The sequence below is a fragment of the Crassostrea angulata genome, chromosome 8 (assembly GCF_025612915.1).
Source record: "Crassostrea angulata isolate pt1a10 chromosome 8, ASM2561291v2, whole genome shotgun sequence".
Classification (NCBI taxonomy): domain Eukaryota; kingdom Metazoa; phylum Mollusca; class Bivalvia; order Ostreida; family Ostreidae; genus Magallana; species Magallana angulata.
The window spans coordinates 13,494,815-13,513,929 of NC_069118.1; the positions used below are offsets into that span (position 1 = coordinate 13,494,815).

The 19,115-nt window shown below is 32.0% G+C and overlaps 2 protein-coding genes across 3 annotated transcripts; one reads left to right on the top strand and one right to left on the bottom strand.

The window, feature by feature from the left end:
* The first annotated feature begins 7,831 nt into the window (after window positions 1-7,831).
* LOC128159946 (NPC intracellular cholesterol transporter 2-like) lies at window positions 7,832-11,867 on the top strand. 2 transcript variants are annotated; one of them, XM_052823183.1, is made up of 4 exons: window positions 7,832-7,982; window positions 10,642-10,755; window positions 11,072-11,229; window positions 11,690-11,867. In XM_052823183.1, exons 1-4 carry the CDS (start codon window positions 7,907-7,909, stop codon window positions 11,774-11,776), a joined length of 435 nt encoding a protein of 144 aa, XP_052679143.1. In that variant the 5' UTR covers window positions 7,832-7,906; the 3' UTR covers window positions 11,777-11,867. The 2 variants fall into 2 exon arrangements, with proteins under 2 accessions (XP_052679143.1, XP_052679144.1); XM_052823184.1 differs by lacking the exon at window positions 7,832-7,982 and adding an exon at window positions 10,235-10,391.
* Window positions 11,868-13,706: 1,839 nt separating this feature from the next.
* LOC128159945 (transmembrane protein 115-like) lies at window positions 13,707-17,311 on the bottom strand. The gene is made up of 3 exons (XM_052823182.1): window positions 16,593-17,311; window positions 15,921-16,100; window positions 13,707-15,530 (listed from the first exon to the last, which is right to left on the bottom strand). Exons 1-3 carry the CDS (start codon window positions 17,282-17,284, stop codon window positions 15,314-15,316), a joined length of 1,089 nt encoding a protein of 362 aa, XP_052679142.1. The 5' UTR covers window positions 17,285-17,311; the 3' UTR covers window positions 13,707-15,313.
* Window positions 17,312-19,115: the final 1,804 nt, after the last annotated feature.

Below are 19,115 nucleotides of genomic sequence, written 5' to 3' on the forward strand. Positions count from 1 at the left end.
CTTCATTTTTTTCCATTGTAACCTTTTGAATATTACTTGGTTTTAAAACTCGAATGTTGCATCTGAAATTATGATATTCGGCAGATAATAATATTGTTCGAAACGTGATTTGGGGATCAGAAAACAGGTGTTGGAACAAGTAATTAAAAATAAAATTGCTTTTGGTATTACGGGGGTTATATAACTTATAACTGGTATAGATGTAACAGTTGAAAAAAATATGATTGTAAAAAAGGATTGTAAAGTTTAGGTTTTCCATCTGTTTTCAGAAGATTTTAAGGACCTTTTGTGTTATTATTTTGTTGCCTTTGAAAAGAGATAAACACTATACGTAAAACAGATCATAGTGTGGGAACATTTCAAATCATCTCCAATATCGTGTGAAGTGATATCGATATACAGAGCAAATTCAGACATGGTTAGTAACGCTTTTTTCTGATGTCAATGTCGAACTCTTGAAGAAACATAAATTTTCTCAAAAAGTCTCGAGCATCTCCAAGAGTTTGAACACAGTTTTTACATGAATCACAAAGACCTTATTCAGTTTGATCTGGCATACGATTGAAAGTTTTTATGTTTTTGCTTACTTTGAATTTTTATTCCGCACTATCCAAAAAAAATATTGACGAACCTTGACGAACGGGTTTTTAAGACCTGTTGTGTTACATCACACCATCATGCAATTAAAAAAATTCACAAATATCAACTTTATAACATTTTATATGAATAACAGAAAAGTCTCAACCTGTATGATACTTATCTCATATTAAATTCTAAATTTCCTCCCGATAAAATAAAATGATTTATGAAAATCAATCTCTTTGGAATACCTTTTAATTTATTGTATTTTTTTTTTTACATGTTTGCTTATCTTTAAAACCCTTGGTAAACCTTATGTAAACCATTTTGTCTTTTATGTATTTTCGCAACAAAAAAAACCCATCGTGAATCTTGTAAATACCAGAAGAATGCGATGAAAAGATGCAGATTGTCGGAAAGAAAATCAATATCTCACCTAAAGTGTCCTGAATCCAATCTTTAATGTTCCTTGGATGTGGGTAGTTCCATCTTGATAAAGCCATATTTGAGTTAAATCAATATGTAGTCTGTGAAAACTGGAAAGCTTTCATATATTTACTATTAGGTTATTTTAACAACATTTTACTTTTTACAATTATCCCGTCAAATTTTTACTAAAAAGAGTTTGCGATTGTCCCCATTGAATTTTCATTAAGGCAGACATTATCAGACAAACAGGTGATATTGGATGTATTTGGGTAATATTCTAGCTGTATATAGAAACCTTTAATTCAGGATTTACAAAATATACCACGTCATATAAACAGTCCCATTAAGACACTTTATATAATGGCTTTATCAAAATCAAAGGCAGCACTTTACATGGATTTTGTAAAAATTGCATTTAAAGATCCAAAATTCTTAGCCAGCGATTCTTTAATTACCAAACGTTAATAGTGATACACATTAATTGAACATCAACATGGATCAACTCAACGGCAAAATGTACAAAAAAATTCTAATCAACAAATGTTGATGAAAAAATTACAGTAGATACAATGTCATTCAGCTTGCCCATGAATAATTTCTTTGCCTTTCTAAAACTCCCCCCTTCTCCGCGTTTGCAATGTTTCTCGTGGTTTTAGTCAAATGGACTTGATTATGCCGTATTTGCAAGAGATGTCAAATACATTAAAGAGCTCACAGTAAAAACAATTCAATTTAAGAATACCAGAAGTGGGGATTACTACCTTTTTGATTTCTAAATAAAATGGTTATCGTAATAATGAACTCGCACAAAGTTTTAGAACGATATCGTTAATTCTGTCATTATATTAGAGCTTTAAAAAGACAAACCGACTTTAAACATCAAACAACCTATTAATCAAACACTATCTATAATTACCTTTCTGATTGATTACTTAACTGTTTGTTCCAAGAATTGATTTTCCTGTCACCCCCTGAGTAAAACAGTCGTCAAGTTTCATATAATTGGAATAATCTAACACTTGTGGAAATGTTAAAATGACACTTGGCGTGACAAAAGATTTGGCCCTGAACAACGGTATTTGTTTATGATCGAAGTGATTGCAGTGAAAAACAATTTAGGAAATACATTTATCTGATACATGTATTGCCGTTATCCAGAAGCAGGACCAACTCAAAATGTAAAAGAAAACAGCCAGGAGTCATCGTAAGCAATTCATCACATCATTGTTTTGAAGTTATAGTTGCATGGTCAACATATTTTAAGTTAAACAAACATACTGACTCATAAATTACCTCTAAGAGATTTATGTTAAAGATGATTTTTTCAGCTACTCAAGTAATTCTGTTCAAATCCTAAATCTAGTGTTCCATAAAATAATATTATTTCATTTCAGCAGGAATACGTTATTCTGAATGTGTATGTGAACTAATTTTTCTACAGCAATTATTGCATTCACTTTGGAAATACTTGTATCTTCTAAAATAGAATCTCACCTCATAGGTACGATATAACAATAAAAGAATCTGTTAATCAACTTCTAAACCAATGTCTTGTCGTAATGGAAGTCGTTTTTGTTACTTCACTCAAAACGGATTTGACACTTGCATTATTATCTGGTCTTGTCTTTTGCGTTGACACATCATATTTCAATAATTATAAGGGGTTATCAATAAATTAGTAAGTTTTTCAGTTTTTCTTTTTCAAGACTTGTCATATTTAGGAGAGCCCACCATTTATTTGACTGAGAAATTGGAATGAAATTTCCAATATTTGCTTCTGTAATATTAGATCGAATGCCTCTTAGTTCTGGCTCCGATTTCACGTCAAATCTCAGACTTGAGTCTGAGTTTTTTTCTCAAATTTGAGAAAACTCAAATCTCTGCATTTCACAAAAAAATTTTAGTCGTGTTTTTAACTCAATTTGAGAAAAAACTTAAGTTACCTCCATAGCAGACTTATATGAATATGTCAGAAACATCATTAATACAGTATTATATTGTCTGTAATGTTCATTTCTTAGATCTTTTCAACTCAATAATCAGCGTATATGCAATATGTCATGCAGGTTTGGTAAATATATTTTTTTAAATAATAATTTTGGCGGAGTCATCTCCCTTGGCAAAAATTTTAACAAAGGGAACTAATCCATTTGTTTGTGGTAAATGGAATAACTGTGCAGTGATTCTACTTTCTAATGATTTTAAGGTAACCATAATGCATTTAATGTGGTCTTTTGTTTTGCTATATAATGTATAAGATCATGTAGATATTTCATCTATACTTAGCATAAGAAAGTGTAACTTACATTTCACGACTATAAAAAAAATAATTAAATTTTTTTGACTCTTGTTAATTTAATCTGATTTTCCTCTGTTGAAAACATAAGCAGACAATTGTTTTTATTAAGAATAAATAAAAAAAAACAGGAGAAGTTATAAGGGGCCACTTGTGACAATATAAAAATTCTTGACTCAGCTAAGTAAAAAATTCAACTCAGGCTCCGATTTCACAAAAAAACTTAAGTTTTTACCTAAGTTTAATCTCAAATCCTGAGAATTTACTCAGCTGATATTTTTCTCTAATTGCATTTCACAAATCAAACTTAGTCATTTCTCAGCTGAGTTGACTTTTTACTGAGCTGAGTCAAGAATTTTTTTTGTGTGTGTGAAATCGGAGCCAGCTGAGAAATGACTAAGTTTGATTTGTGAAATGCAATTTGAGAAGAATCTCAGCTGAGTAAATTCTCAGGATTTGAGATTAAACTTAGGTAAAAACTTAAGTTTTTTGTTTGTGAAATCGGAGCATGATATCTATGATGTAAACAATCATCTTTTATCATATGTTTTTGTTTGATTGTAGGCGATAATAATCGTTGAATAATTGTCTGACTATGATACTGTAATTTTCGTGCTTCAAGGAAGAAGTGATTTTTATTTCAATCCTTTGTACATATTAATTTAATTTGAAACTTTTTTTTTCTGAATTGTAAAAATGAACCGAATTTCTAGACCTGCATAAGCGTAATCTAATTAAAACCAAATGAAAGTCACAACTGATAATTAATTACAAGCAAGTAGGTGGTTTTGCATTTGTTCTTTTCAAACGACAAATATAGCTACAATTACTTTATTCCTTTGAATGATATGCGTAGCTCTCTATTAATATCACATTAAAACTTTTTTCACGTACTAATATAGTCACAAATTTCAACAGAGCTCTTAAATTTCAAGTCTATGCTAATTTCAACAAACAATTAAGTACTTTTCATGTCATTTATTAACCGTCGCTTATGGGAGGTCCAAAATGTTTTTATCTACGACTAATTGGTTTTTTTAAAAATCTTTTTACAAAGAATAAAGTTAAACCATATACTATGAAAAGGTGCAGAAATTATATAAGCGGGTTTTAAAAGTAGCTGTCATTGCAGAAAATCTTTACATAACCCGCGTTAGAGGCTTATGTATAATTTTTTCTCTGCAATGTCACCACCTTCACATCCCGCATGGATAATCAAAGATGGCATTTTATTGTTGATATTTACAATTTCTTTAAACAAATTGATATATTCAATGTAAAAAGTAAGTTAAATCAACTTAATTACTATTAATGTACATCAGTTCATCCTACGGTCCTACGGAAATTGGGGTCTGACATCATCACCAAGTATGATCACCTTTATTTCTTTCGGAAATTAGTTGCAATTCATATATAGCTCTGTAAAACCTGACAGGACTGAAATCTACACGCTCCGTATATCGATTAGTCGAAACCTTTAGCAACATGGGAAAATCACGGACTGCACGAAATAATCATGCTGATTCATATTCCCATTGGAAACGATTTGACTGTTTCTTTTTGCTAACGTACTGATTTACATTAACTGTAATTTAGTCGATTTTACAACCAATTTATTAAATTAATGTATTAAAAGAAAGGTGTACATTTTAACAATAAAATCATTTCTGTGATGATACATTCGGATTAAAAAGGTAGTTCACATGTAATCATTGCAGAAAAAATTACACAATCTGTGCTAATGCAGTAGTATTGAAAAACACAATATTATTTGAAAACAAATTATAAATTATCTACAGTTTTTAATGTCCAAACACAATGTATCCAACTTGCTTATAAAATTGTCTTGATACATTCAATCCGTTTGAAATTGGCATTGTTGTGTATTAATTGGTTACATAAAAAGTTATTCAACATTTGTCTCTTTGTCTTACCTTAAAAAATACTAATAATGTAGAAAATGAAACGTGGGTAAAAGCGAGATAACTGTAATAGTCCGTTTATTTACATGTTCCAGAGAAGATGCCCAAGTGTCTAATTACAATGCATTTTTTTTTATAAATTGTTATAGATCCAGACAAACAAATGATAATGTGAAAGCTTTTTATGTATTTTTAAAAATATTCCTTTTAGCTTTAAACTATTTAGTAGTAACTTGAAAATGCAACTTATACATGCATTTCATTTACTTACAGTGCTTTGAAATGATCCCCTATGTTTAGTCACTGGTGATGTGGGCGGGGGTAATACTACTCTATAGGTAAAGTTTGTTATGGAAATAAAGATTATGTAGCGACAAGAAAATTGCTGATTGATATATAAGCAAACTGTTTTTATATGAAACGAAACTTAGATATTTTTTATTTCCTCCAAATTTATGGAGAGTATTGTATAATCAATCTCAACACTTATGTGAGAGTTAAGCTCAAACAAAACATATCTACATATGAACACATGTTGATGAATATTTAGGAACTACGACAGTATATAGCAAAGAAACCCATTTTTAAACAACATAAATGCGACGATTAACATATGAATCTGCTTCTATTTTGTATACGATATCTGTACAAAACTTGTACCATTGACACATCCCGTAAGGAATAAAAACTGTAATTTTCCTTATCTTGGTTTTCAAACAGTATAATTTATATTCGTTGACATCAAGTCATTTTAAAATGTATTCAAGCATATTTCCTCTGTCTTCTACAAAGGTATAACAGCAAACAACAAGTTTCATTTAATTGTATATGTAGCCCTATAACATAAAGGACACGTTTAACAGACAGTTGTCATAGATGAAACTTGTACCAAAAAGTTTATATGTTTTTTAAAGATTTTATAGCAACAAGAAAGTAGCGTTTTGATGAAAAATATAAAGGCAAACTATTTAATATGAAATGGAATTTAAATTTGTGAAAATGACACATTGCTATGGCGTGATGTATGTTGTTATATGTAGGTTTATTTGTTTGTTGGCATTTTCTAATACATTTTTCTTTGGTCATTGTATTAAAAGCGATGCTTCTGAATTTTTAGTTATTTTTCTTACAAGTGTAAATGAAATATTTAGAAGTATATATGAGTGTTGTCTTTTGTGTTATTCAACAAAGTCAGTTAAAAATATGCTGAAACAATATGAATGCAATTTTTATCTTGTGATTTCTTTGGTTGTATATTAAAACACGTTGGGTTTTCTTATGTCAGCAATTCCTTTATGACTTTAAAATAATTCCTTATTTAAAATATTCGTTCCATATTGTCTGTATGACTCAATTTCAAACAAAGGAATGTCATTTTAAAATAATGAATCATGTTTAAGAAAATGTTTTAATATGTGATTGTTGTCTATTCTAAATTGATGGTTTCGATCTAGAATCACTTAACAGTGGTATATCCTTATTTTTCACATGCTGACTTCGCGCATAAAATCAGATTTATAAAACAGTTGCATTTTAAGAAGCTACAAATACTAAAATCATAAATTTTTGTTCTTTGAATTTTCAACATTCCGATAGATACTTGTTTCTTTCTTTTTGAACCCTGACGGCAACATATAGGGTGTATATTAGGTGAAGGATCACTAAAGAATGACCAACTTTATGACATGACCAATCATGGAGAATACCAATGGTCATATGTCTTCTTGCTCTTACATTTACATGTATGTGAAATACTGATCAACAAGTGATATTTTATATAGTTTAACCAAATTTTCATTTAAAGTATTAATAATCCGTCATTGATGTAACCCGTATGAAAAAATTAATGAGTAGGGCGACAGAAATATTTTGATTATTCTGTATTCAATGAAAATCAACTGCCTCAATAAAAACAAAAGGTGCTTATTTCAAAGTAAGATATGCTATTAACCGTTTTATTTAACACGAACCATCTTTTTCTGATTTGGAAAGTTTAACAATAAAATATGAAAAATCGACAAATCTCAATCATAATGAGTTTATTTAATTTTTTTAAAAATTTAAAAAGTGTTCTTGTCATCACTTTAAATCCGAGCAAACTTCCCTACATGAACAATAAATTGAACTATTGGTCTCCATTTATAAACTGAACGAAAAATTATTATTTAAATATATAATACGTAATCATCTATTCATCAGCATTTTGAATGTGCCTGTATTTATCTCTATCTGTCCTCGTTATTCATATGCTAAGGTACTATGGTATTTGGGACGCACAAGGTCAAACGTTTTCAAAGTTATCATGGTTCTAAGGAACAATCAGGTGATCAAAGGTAAAAAGTCTCAAAGGCATCGACTGATCTCAGTAATAGTGGTCCGATCGGTCTGGATGATTCCATTTTTGGGGAAAAGGGTAATAAATCTCTACTTAATTAAAAAAGTTTATCCTTATTAAAGATTTTTTGTCAAATATTTCAAAAATGTAGTAAATATGAGTCAATCATGTTCTCTTCTCTGAATAATTGAATAAGTTATCATGGAAAATTTTGATTTTAAACCAAACAGAATTGTATTCTCTCCCTTGGACATGGATCGACCGAAATTCTACCGTTTTACATATATAGTCAAGAAAAACAGAAGGTGGACACTGAACATTTTGTGACGAATCTAATAATTAACCATGATCAAGTATCTGACGATTTTGGTGATTGCTGTCTCTAGCATTTCTGCTGTGTCAGTCAAATTCTCCGGATGCAGTAAGTTCATTTTACAATCTTATTATTATTTTCTGTACCATCTTTTCACTGCTTTAAATGTGACGATGCCTTTCTGAATCTGGTATAGGGCAGTTAATATTAGAACTGAAACTTTTGCTATCTGAGGGTGTTGCACAACATTTAAGTGTAAGCGAGAGAAAAGGACAAAAAGAATGGATACAGACAAACATGGTGTCAAAGAGTTCTTGATTATCATCAGTCAATGTTCTTTGCATCATCCACGGTGTAAAAACAGATACATCCCGGAAATTATTAGAAAAGGAATAGATACTTTAAAGCACAAAATAATTATATGTCAGTATTAAATAAGATATAAAATAATATTAACAAAGTACAAATCGCTAAAGAATTGATCCTGTATTGGTGTGGAAATTTTTTGTAATAAATGGAATTCTTACTTTCAACAGAGATTCAGCTTTTAGATATTGAATTAATTCCATGAACATTTTCAAAATGTTGACAATTTCAGGATTTTTAAGGCGTCTCACTTACTTGAAATGAATGCAACTGTTTGATGATATACTTGTATAATTTGTTCCATGCAATGGACAATATTCAAAATCAAAACAAAAAAATAAAGTAATGCTCAAAAGATTCTTGGACATTCTAGACATAGACATAAAGAAAATATGGATATGTTAACTATGAAGATTAAAATACATGTATATACTATTACTAATTTGAATAGTTTGCACAATTGCTTTTCAGACCCCCAATACAATATATTAAATTATATTGGTCATTGATACAACAGTCTCAAAGATTGTACATTTTGGAAGCTACTTTAAGCCCCTTTCACAAATGGCGCACGAGCACTTTACAAGACTTTGTGATCTGATTTGTTTGGCTTCGCACGAGCATTTGCATCCGTTGCATGCGTTATTGTGGTCGCATCATATCTCCTCAAAATAGTGAACATGCACACTATTCAGACGCGACTGAATTCGACCTAAATTGTAGCAAAGCAACGCACGAACATTAGTACAACCGTTTTAGAACGTTTTGTGTACTTGCAGGACCAATGCATCAACGAAGATCGAACAAATCTCAGCTGTTTTTTCGTGTGTTGTGCGACCATGAGAGGGTTGCTCAACGCGTCTCATGTAATCTTACAACGTGTTAACTAGTATCATTTACAACGTTTTACTATCATTGCAAGATTTATTGGTTTCAGTTTCCATGCTTTGCCCCTAGTATATACTGGATACAGGGTTATTTTCGCCCCGTGATATTTTCGCTTCTACATACAGTTTTTCCTCGTCTTGAATCCGCCCCAGCATTGTTGTGGTAAAAGGGAGATGATGTGAGACATTTGAATTCGCGAATTGAGCGAAAATAAAACGGGGCGAATAGTTCCTTCATACAGTGTACACTGTATAAGCATATTTGTTTCAGGCCCCATTTGACCTTAATTTTGGCTGTTGATTTTATCATCTTTTGGGCGATATCTTCTCTTGCGTTCAGCTACATGTATGTCTACGGAAGAGCGTCGGAAACGGGCGGTATATAAACCCATTTTCATTTGTACGGTGAAACGCATGATCGAACGATTGTCTCGTTCAATTGTATTGACGCTCGTTCAATTTTCCGATCATCTGGTCCTTTGTGCATTTCTATCGCATTATTTTAAAACACTCGGTTTCATTGTACAAAAGTGGCATAAAGACGCAAGCTCGCAAAATTCAAACCGTTTACATCGCATAACGGTCGCTCTGAATCGTGCAAATTTCGTAAGAGTACTTTTTCATATGCGAATATTTTGGCAACAGTTTACGAACCATATCTGATTTTTTTTCGCGCGAATATTTTGTCGCTTCTGCTCTCGCGCTAGTTGTGAAGGGGCTTTAGTTGGACAATAAAGTAAGAACATGTCAATGATATACAGAAAAATACATGCAATGCACACTTATGATTGCCAAGTTTTTGAATTGTGTTTCTTTGCAAAGAATGTTGAGACAACGTTAGTGATGGATCCATTGTCTAGGTTAGTGTTAGGTGTGAAACATTGCAGTTTATTCCAACATTCTAAGACAAAACAAGGTGATACTAGTTAAGGGTTGCCATTTATGCAAAGAAAGACCACAAACCACACAACTTTGGTTCCTATGAAAACCTTTTTGTAACTCAATGTACCATATGAACCTAATATTGCAATAAACCTACATTAGTAGTTCTAAGGGCTGTGGCAATTATTGATAAACACTGGTCCACTTTTTGGAATGGACTGGTCATTCTATATCTGATAAGCATAAATTATCCGACTTAGCATTGAAGGATCACTTTATACATCGCGCGGTTAGCTGTAGGGGACAATGATCAGAACTGCCATTTTATCTGTGATCGCATTGGCTTCTGTCAATGCTGTTTCTGTGAAATATTCCACATGCAGTAAGTGACCAAATCATTGATCCTAGTATATTCTACTGACTAGCAATTGAAAAATAAACTCAAACACAGAGCATTTTGGACGTGCATCGCGCGTGCGTGTTTGTTACAATAAACAGTGTCTATTTGTGATGTTTATGGTTTATACGAGACACTGTTTTTCATTTTTATCAAGATACATGTATTACAAAAAGCTAAAACAAAAAACACTAGAGCGAACCTGTGAGAGTTCTCATTTTCTGTTATTTTGCAGGATCACATGGCGTCCATGGCACTCTCACAACTGTGGATGTCGAGCCATGCCCCGCAGAGCCATGCGCTCTCCCCCACGGCAAGAACATAACACTGAGGGCAACCTTCACTCCATGTAGGTATATGTTTTATATAAACACGTACATGTTCAATATGCAAAATTGTTATTTCTTGTGCAAAATATGATCTGTACTTTACGTAAAGTTTTGTTTGTTCATTTAAAAAAAAAAACAAAAAAAAAATTCCACAGAATTTAGTTAAGCTTGTAAGGACACATTTAAATGATTTTCAGTTTTTTAAGAAATAATCCCAGTTGTGGTTTTATTTATAACGATTTCAGACTCTTTGTCTTTTTTTTTGTCATCCATGTATGATACATATATAATTTCGAAGGTCTTATGTGATATATAATATCGAGTATTTCGCTTTAGCTGTTGACTCTAACACATTCAAATCCTCTGTTCATGGCATCATTCTTGGACTTCCGGTTCCCTATGGAGTTCCTCACGGATCACTGTCCGGACCCATTGTATCTGGACAGGAAGTAACCTACACAAACACTCTCTACGTATCTCCTGCTTATCCCAAGGTAAAATATTACATGTATTATTGCATGTTTTATTACACATACATGTTGTTTCTCTGTCTATCTATATCTAACTATACTTTTGTCTTGAAACCCAAAATCTTATCTTTAAAAATTTAAAATATTTAGTTTGATTCTCTTGTTCAGAATATCAGTACATGGGTAAAATTAAAGTGAAGTTATCGTTATTATAAAAAGTATGTCAAAATCGTATGATTGAAATGAACATAATTTCTACATACTCAACCAAACCTGACAGAATATTGCTTTTAAACTAAAGAATAATGTTTAATTTTCTCAGGAAAAGTTACCCCTACTATTAGGAAAGGTGGGGTGGGGTTTTACCAACTTAAACTGTCCGTAGATTTATCGGTTCTTATTTATTTACTTGATGACTGACAAATATTTTTTGTTTTTTAATTGATAGAAAACAGTTTTAATTCTATTGTTTTTTACCTTCCAGATTCGGCTTAATGTAGAATGGGAGGTATTGGACGATCACCATAGAGACTTGTTCTGTTTTATCATCCCTGTGCATATCACAAGTTAATGACCGGTTATGTAATTAATACATGTATGTGTAAAATCGTATTTCATGTTTAAAACTGTTCTTTGTGTAATAAATCATCTAGTCTCTTAAATCTGTGCATGGTTGTTTTATTATTAAAATATTGCGGAAGACAATGAATGTTTTATAAACCACTTTACGTCAAATATTGCTCAAATACATGAACACGTGTTTAAAAATATAAAATCTAAACCCCATGAAAATACCATAGATTATGAAAAAAAAAAAATATTGTACCTTACCCAGAAATTCATTAAATTGGAATCTCCTAACCAAATGAATTATAATTTTAAGAAAAAAAGTGTTTCAGAATTTGATGGATTATTCAAAAGACGTGTAACTTAGATCGTTAGATAATAATTATGGTATGTATCTGACGTATCCCATGCCTTCGTTTTGGTCGTGACATACTGACTGTCTTATCATACTCTAGGACACGTGACTTACTTTCCCGTTCAAAGTCCATTATAATATGTAGCATGCAATCTCGTGGTCATTATTATGTGAAATGTATATGATATATTAGGCATGTGATAGAAATAAATTGTTTCGTATGATTAACAGATAAGGAGGCAAAGTCTTCTAATTCTACAATCATTTTTTGCTTTAACACTTTATTATGAGTACATGTAATAAACTATCAAATTCATATTAATTTATGTGTTTACATAGGCATGTTTTGTACAATGTACATAGATCAGCTAAGTTTCAATAAAATACTGTTGTATTGCAGTAAGAGTAGATAAGTGTAGTGTAATGTATGGTCATTATTCATAATTATGAAAATATGTCCATACAAATTGACTCTTATCATTGTAAATCATATGTCAGTAGGGAATATTAATTTTTTATATGGTTATGGTTATTTGTGAAGTATTTGAAGGCATAAAAAAACGCTCTGCGTCGTTATTGTGGGAACTTTGCAGACCGATATACCACATATACCGTAAGGCTGTATGACTTCAGATTCCATCAGTACATGACTAGTATTCTTGTCTCCTTTAAAAATTTGCACATCTGTGATAACTGTCACAGTGTATGATCAATGATTAAACATGAAATAGGAGCGCACAGAGCCGTATCTTATTTTTTGGCCGAAAATATAAATCATTCACAGGGTTAAATGCAACGTGAACGTGTCAATCTCGGCGGTTACATATACATTTTCAGTATACACATTTTCCATCGTCTCTGTTAACACTAACAATCGATTTTGTAATGTATAGTCCAAAACATTTCAGCAGTGACTGACTATTTTAATAATAAATCGTACAACTATACTGGATATTATATGCATATGTAAGTAATAAGGAACCATTATTTGAATATCATGAGGTGATCAAATACGATCGGGGTGATCAAATCAATCATAAAGTCCTTCGAATATAATTGGATCTGATCAGTCCGGACCGTATTTGATCACCTCATAATAATCAAAGAATGATTTCATATTCCATAAGTAATATGAAAACACATCTCACTTTTGTCATTAATATATATGTATCACAAAGCTAATTCAACTGAAAAAGGTGTGTATACACGGCTTGAAAAAAAAAAACAAAAACATGCTGGCCCGGTGGATATTTCTCTCTGTTCCAATGCTGTGGGTTCGAATGACTTTGTTGTACGTAAACGAGTTGTAAAGCTCCAATACCTAAATTCAAAACTACCCATCTTTTAGATGATAATCAAAGAGCAGTAACAGATCTACATTCCTTGTCTTCTTTAGGCTACTTCCTAAAAAGTACCAATAAAATGATTACAAATGCTGGCGGTAAATCCAAACAAAACTCTTCATATTTTGCACAAGAAACAACACCCACTCTGTCCTCTTAATGTATGTAATAAATAAATTGTTAGGCAATCAGATGCATGTAGTTACACGTAATCATGTATACAGAAAAAAGCCTCCTTAACCATTTTAAAATTTTACTTGTTAAAGCAGATGCCTTGTACAAATAATCTTCAGAGTAGAACATAGAGAAAATACAGCGTTATAATATAAAATGCAGTTTATACATGGTCTCTATAACCATACTCCAGATTGAACTCATTCAATCATTAGTTATGGATACTACTTTTACATGATTACTAATGAAAAATACCTAGCTTGGATTGTTGTACAGTCATTTTTTCCCATCCGATATAGTTCTATTTAATAGTAAGAAAAATACTTGGTATTGCAAGTAAATAAAATAAATACATTTGATTCGAAAGTCTTATCAAAGTTATGTGTCCCTGCTTGATTGTTTTCTTGTTTACTAAAAACACACTTTAAAATTTAAAAGCCCTTTTAACATTAGTGTGTACACATATACAAGATAATCATTCTTTAAATGTGTATCATTTTCTTATACTATGGCTAAACTGCATCAGTTTCTTCAAAAACAAAAATATTCTAATTATTCATAAAATTTGTCTTTTATGGATCATACATAAATATATAGTAATAATTTTCTCAACTGTATGTCAGTTAAATTAAGTAAAAACCAATGAGCATTAATACCGAAATTCATATTATGACAAACTATATGGAGAAATGTTCCAGGGGAAAATCCACACACAAACTTTTCTTATTTCTTAAAAGGAATAAAACTGAGATCAATTAAACACACGGAAAGTCAATCTTTACTTTCTTCCAAGACAAACAACATTTTTTAAATCAATTTAATCACAATGACCAAAAATAAGAGAGATAACTCTGATTAATTTTAAAGTAAAACACCGTCTTAAATCAATGTCCAGGTGAATAATGTTCTTTTCAACATAACTTTAAGTTTATTTGTTTATCCGAAACAAATTGATTCATTTTATGTTTCTCTTCTCTATTCTTAAGTGGAAAACGTTATCCTATACTAAAACATAGTAATAACATTTACAACAATTAGTCAACCTTGTATTCAATTTGCAAGGAAAACAAACAGAAAATTCAGAGCTAAACATGACATGCATATAGTCAAATTGAATATATACATTTGGATTAATTCAAACTAAAACAAAAATCAAACATGGCAACGAAAACAATTTCACTCACAATTTTTTATCTTACTAATTAGATCTTATCTGTGATATATCTACAAGTGTGTTCATGATGCAACTAAACCCTTAGAAAAAGCTTGTTAATAAAGACAAGAAACAAAATACATAGTATCTTTAATTATTAATTTACATTCATAAACATAAGTTTATAACAACTAAATTGGGATACAAAATCAAATGAATGACACTGTAACTTAACATTGCATCAAATCAACAGTACAAATTTACAATCTATTCATAACTTATGGTACAGAAATATATTATTGTATGTAAACATATCTTTTGACTATCACCACTACATTCCATACATATATTAACATAATTATCAATCGCATAAAAAAGACATAACGGAAAAATGCATACACATTGGCTCCATAAACATATGAAGATAAATTAAAGATAGAACTGACCGTACAGCTAATGACAATTCTCTCTCTCTCTCTCTCTCTCTCTCTCTCTCTCTCATATCAAGTTAACTCATCACGAAGTCTGTGAGTTTGCTTCCGTCTCCATTTGGTTCTCCTTGAAGTCTGGAATAGGAAGCCTGACACTGGGAGATTTGGTGTCTGGGGGTGGGGCACTATCTGCGGAGTCTGGGGACACGGGGGAGGTCTGGTCATCATCATCCATAGAAGGCCACTTGGAGGGCTGGTCCGACTTGCTTAATCTTTCATTCAAAAGTTTCAGTGCTACATTTCTGAAATGAACATAATAAAAATTGTTTCCTTTTTTTTTTATGGAATTGATATACTGAGATGTTTTTTATATGCCTACAAGTTATAAATAAAAACAGATGTTTATACATGTAAGTATTGGTAGTTCATACTATTTAGGATGTTCATTTTTGGTGGGGCAATGCCACAAAATTCAGCATTATTAACCGTCACAATTTTTAATAATTTTTTTCATTTTCATAAAAAATACTGTAAAAAATTAAATTGTAACTCTCACCTATTTAAAATGATATATTATCAATGACAAGAAAATTAAAAGAAGCCATGCAGGTTTAAAAAATTGTGTCCTTTTATAATGATAAAAAAAGTCAAAGCTAATGAAACTGAATCAATAAAACCCAAATGTGACCTACTTTCTTCTCTCAGCATCTGTGGGGTCAGTGCCGGGCAGGGTAATGGTGATGGTATTTCCCGCGGAGGAACTAATATCATACTTTCTCTGCGGCTTCTTACAAACTTTTATTTTAACTAGGGCCAGGAACACTGTGTTGGATAGAATCGCTACGATGGGCTGCAATCGGCTTGGGAAAAAGCTAAAATAAAATTTAAACCATATTAAACATAGTCTTTCTGTTAAAACAAAAACAAACATGCTTTATCTTCAGTCTATGTAAAACACATAAACTGAAGTAAGAGAGCAATAATATGTCAACCCTTCTTTATTTGAATAAACTTCTCAAATAAGAGTTGCCCTATATTCATATGTTTATCAAAAGATTCAAGAGCAAAAATACAAAGGTTATATTAATAAGAATTAAAATATATTATCACCACAATCACTGTATTCAGTTTTCATACATGTTATATATGAATTAAAATTTTATCATGATATTTATTGCCTTTAATTGTTATAATAAATAAATGTGACATCACAAGCATATCATGGTAGCAGGGACATTTAAGTTATTTCAATGTGATTGATTGCATTTGTTTCAACATGCATGATGAGTATGGATCTAAAAAAAACAACAACAAAAAAAAAACAAGACACTTCAACATGTTCAAGTGTTGACATATGAAAATACCTAGCAAAGGAAAATTGGTCAGCCATGTCTCCTCGATTACCATTGCTGTGCTTCTGATAGAATCGTAAATACGTCCAACTGATCAGAATACCAAATCCAAACATAAAGGGGTAGGGCCCGTCAACAACATTAATAAGTCGCAATGTGATGGTAACAAACATCAGCAATAGTGGAATGTGAGTGTTTCTTAGTGTTCCAAATGGTGAACTCAGCAACTTGTGGTCAGGCATAACCTGCTTCACAGCGACTGAAAACCCAGCTACATATCCCACCAGTCCGTGGATGTAAGTCTCAAACAGATACTCTTCATTTTTGGTAACTAGGTAAATACCAATGTACAGGAAGGAAGATGCTAGTGCCACGCCAGTGTTCACCACTGCTAAAAATATCAGCATGTCCAGGGCTCCCCATAGCGGTTCTAGGAGTTTCCCACACAAAATCAACACAGCAATGTCTGCCAGAACTTCCCAGAAATGAAACTCAATGAAGCTATGGGTGACGAAAGTCCAGACCCAGAAATTGGGTGGTAACACGTAGCCCGGTGTGACGGCTAGAAACGGTACGACCGATTTAGCATACGAGAGAAAATATCCTATCGTCACAGCCACTGCCACTACTTTTACAACAATAGAACTTTTTCCAAATGATAAATAAACTTCTTGCTGCAGATTCTTGATCATGGGTATCGCCATGTTGACGGAAGTGACGTATTCACGTGTCGTGGCATGCAAGAGTTGTCCCCCGTCTACTGTACCTGTCTACTGCGCAATACGTCAATAATCCGTCTAGAGCCTTATTTCTGTATACAAAGTAAACTTATAACTTCGTACATGTCCTGTATAAAAAATATTCCATCCTTTACATGCTAAGACAAAAACCGCAAAAATACCCCCCCCCAAAAAAAACCTCCTACCTGCGCGGATCCAGAAATGTTTGCGCGGGGGGGGGGGGGGGTGGAGGGTAAGTTTGCCTTAAATACTTTCTTTGGTGATTCAGCGGTGATATATAAGGTGGGCGCCGATGAAGGTGCGACATTGCAGAAATAAAGACGTAACTGCGATAAAAAGAAAAAAAAAACTACATAAAGCGGGTTATATTGATTATTTCAGTGAATGAATGATATTTTTTTTATTGTGTTGAGTAAAATTTAAATAAATCTAGACAGACTTGGATCAAAATTTTATTTTTGTTACATGTATGTATGTAAACAAAGGTCGATCGAGTCTCGTATATTTATTAACAAATAGCCTAATATATAAAGTAAGGTAAATGCGATTTTTTTGACAAAATGACTCGTAGTAAACAAGATAAACTGATTCAATGTGTTCGTTCATGTTATTAAGGTGCCTCGCTACACCTTGAAACGGTTTCTCAAATCAGCAGAAAATTACTTGATTTTGATAGATAGCATGATAGATAAGAAGTATGTGTGTCAAATAGGCGAAAAAATGTGCAATTTTATATAAAAAATGATATTTTCAAAAATTTCATTCAGTAAACATGAACAAAAACTCCAGGCGGATTCGAACTTATGACCTGCAGTTCACAAGCCTGATACTTTAACCACTGAGCTATTACGATTAACATCTGAATCGATTGATACAAACAGTTTAACAAAACATTTAAATCGCCATCTTGTAACGTAGTGTCTTAAAAAGTATAACTCTCGGTGTAGTGAAATGCCTTAACAGAGGAAGCAGCATTTGATTGAAACTTATGTACCAATACAACACAAATGTAAACGATTAAAGACTTGAGAGCTTTGTCTACAAAACAAAGAATTACGAACTCCATGTATTGCTTATTACTCTTTTGATTTTTCAAAATTTGACGAAGCATTAATAATACGTACACTGTACCAATATTAGCCATTCTAGACATCAAAAAGAATAAATTTTTAAAATGTTGAGCGTAAATTGTGTCTAGGTCCCTTTACATTCGTCTGATTTGTTTTAAAAGAAACATACATGTAGTTTTCAAACGTGTTTACCGACGAAAATGTGAATGTTTAATATATAATATGTATTTTATTGAAATGGCATGGCTTGATCATCAGTTGGTCAACATTAATTATAACCACGGAGACGAATCTCGAAAAAAAAAACCAAAACCAAAAACCCACAGGAACAACACCAACAACGTACAGTTAAAACCAATATATATTTAGCTTTCTTTTTTTTAAAGGATAGAATGTCTCAGTCACACAAGCAATAAATCCGATGCTAAAACCCACATCCATTGATTGTTCAAGAAACTGAAAAATGTTGTGAACATGATATACATGTATATAAATAATTATGTGTAAGACTCAGGTGGTCTGGTGTCAGACATTATATTGAGTTCGGCGCTATCTGCGTCTCATCCAAATCATAGTTCACCATTCTGATAGTCTTCTATCTTTTACACATTGGTAAAGCGCCCCTTTCACAATTGGCGCACAAGCGCCTTACAACAGTTTGCGATCGGATTTTTTTTTTTGGCTTGGCACGAGCTCTCGCATTTGTTGTGCAAGCACATGCGTTT

Excerpts from the sequence above, each read along its gene's own strand:
- LOC128159945 (XM_052823182.1), bottom strand. The coding sequence starts at position 17,284 with ATGGCGATACCCATGATCAAGAATCTGCAGCAAGAAGTTTATTTATCA. Across the intron at positions 16,101-16,592 it reads GACCAATTTTCCTTTGCTAG|CTTTTTCCCAAGCCGATTGC; the intron begins GTATTTTCATAT and ends ATTTTATTTTAG. Across the intron at positions 15,531-15,920 it reads ACAGATGCTGAGAGAAGAAA|AAATGTAGCACTGAAACTTT; the intron begins GTAGGTCACATT and ends TGTTCATTTCAG.
- LOC128159946 (XM_052823183.1), top strand. The coding sequence starts at position 7,907 with ATGATCAAGTATCTGACGATTTTGGTGATTGCTGTCTCTAGCATTTCT. Across the intron at positions 7,983-10,641 it reads AGTCAAATTCTCCGGATGCA|GATCACATGGCGTCCATGGC; the intron begins GTAAGTTCATTT and ends GTTATTTTGCAG. Across the intron at positions 10,756-11,071 it reads GAGGGCAACCTTCACTCCAT|CTGTTGACTCTAACACATTC; the intron begins GTAGGTATATGT and ends ATTTCGCTTTAG.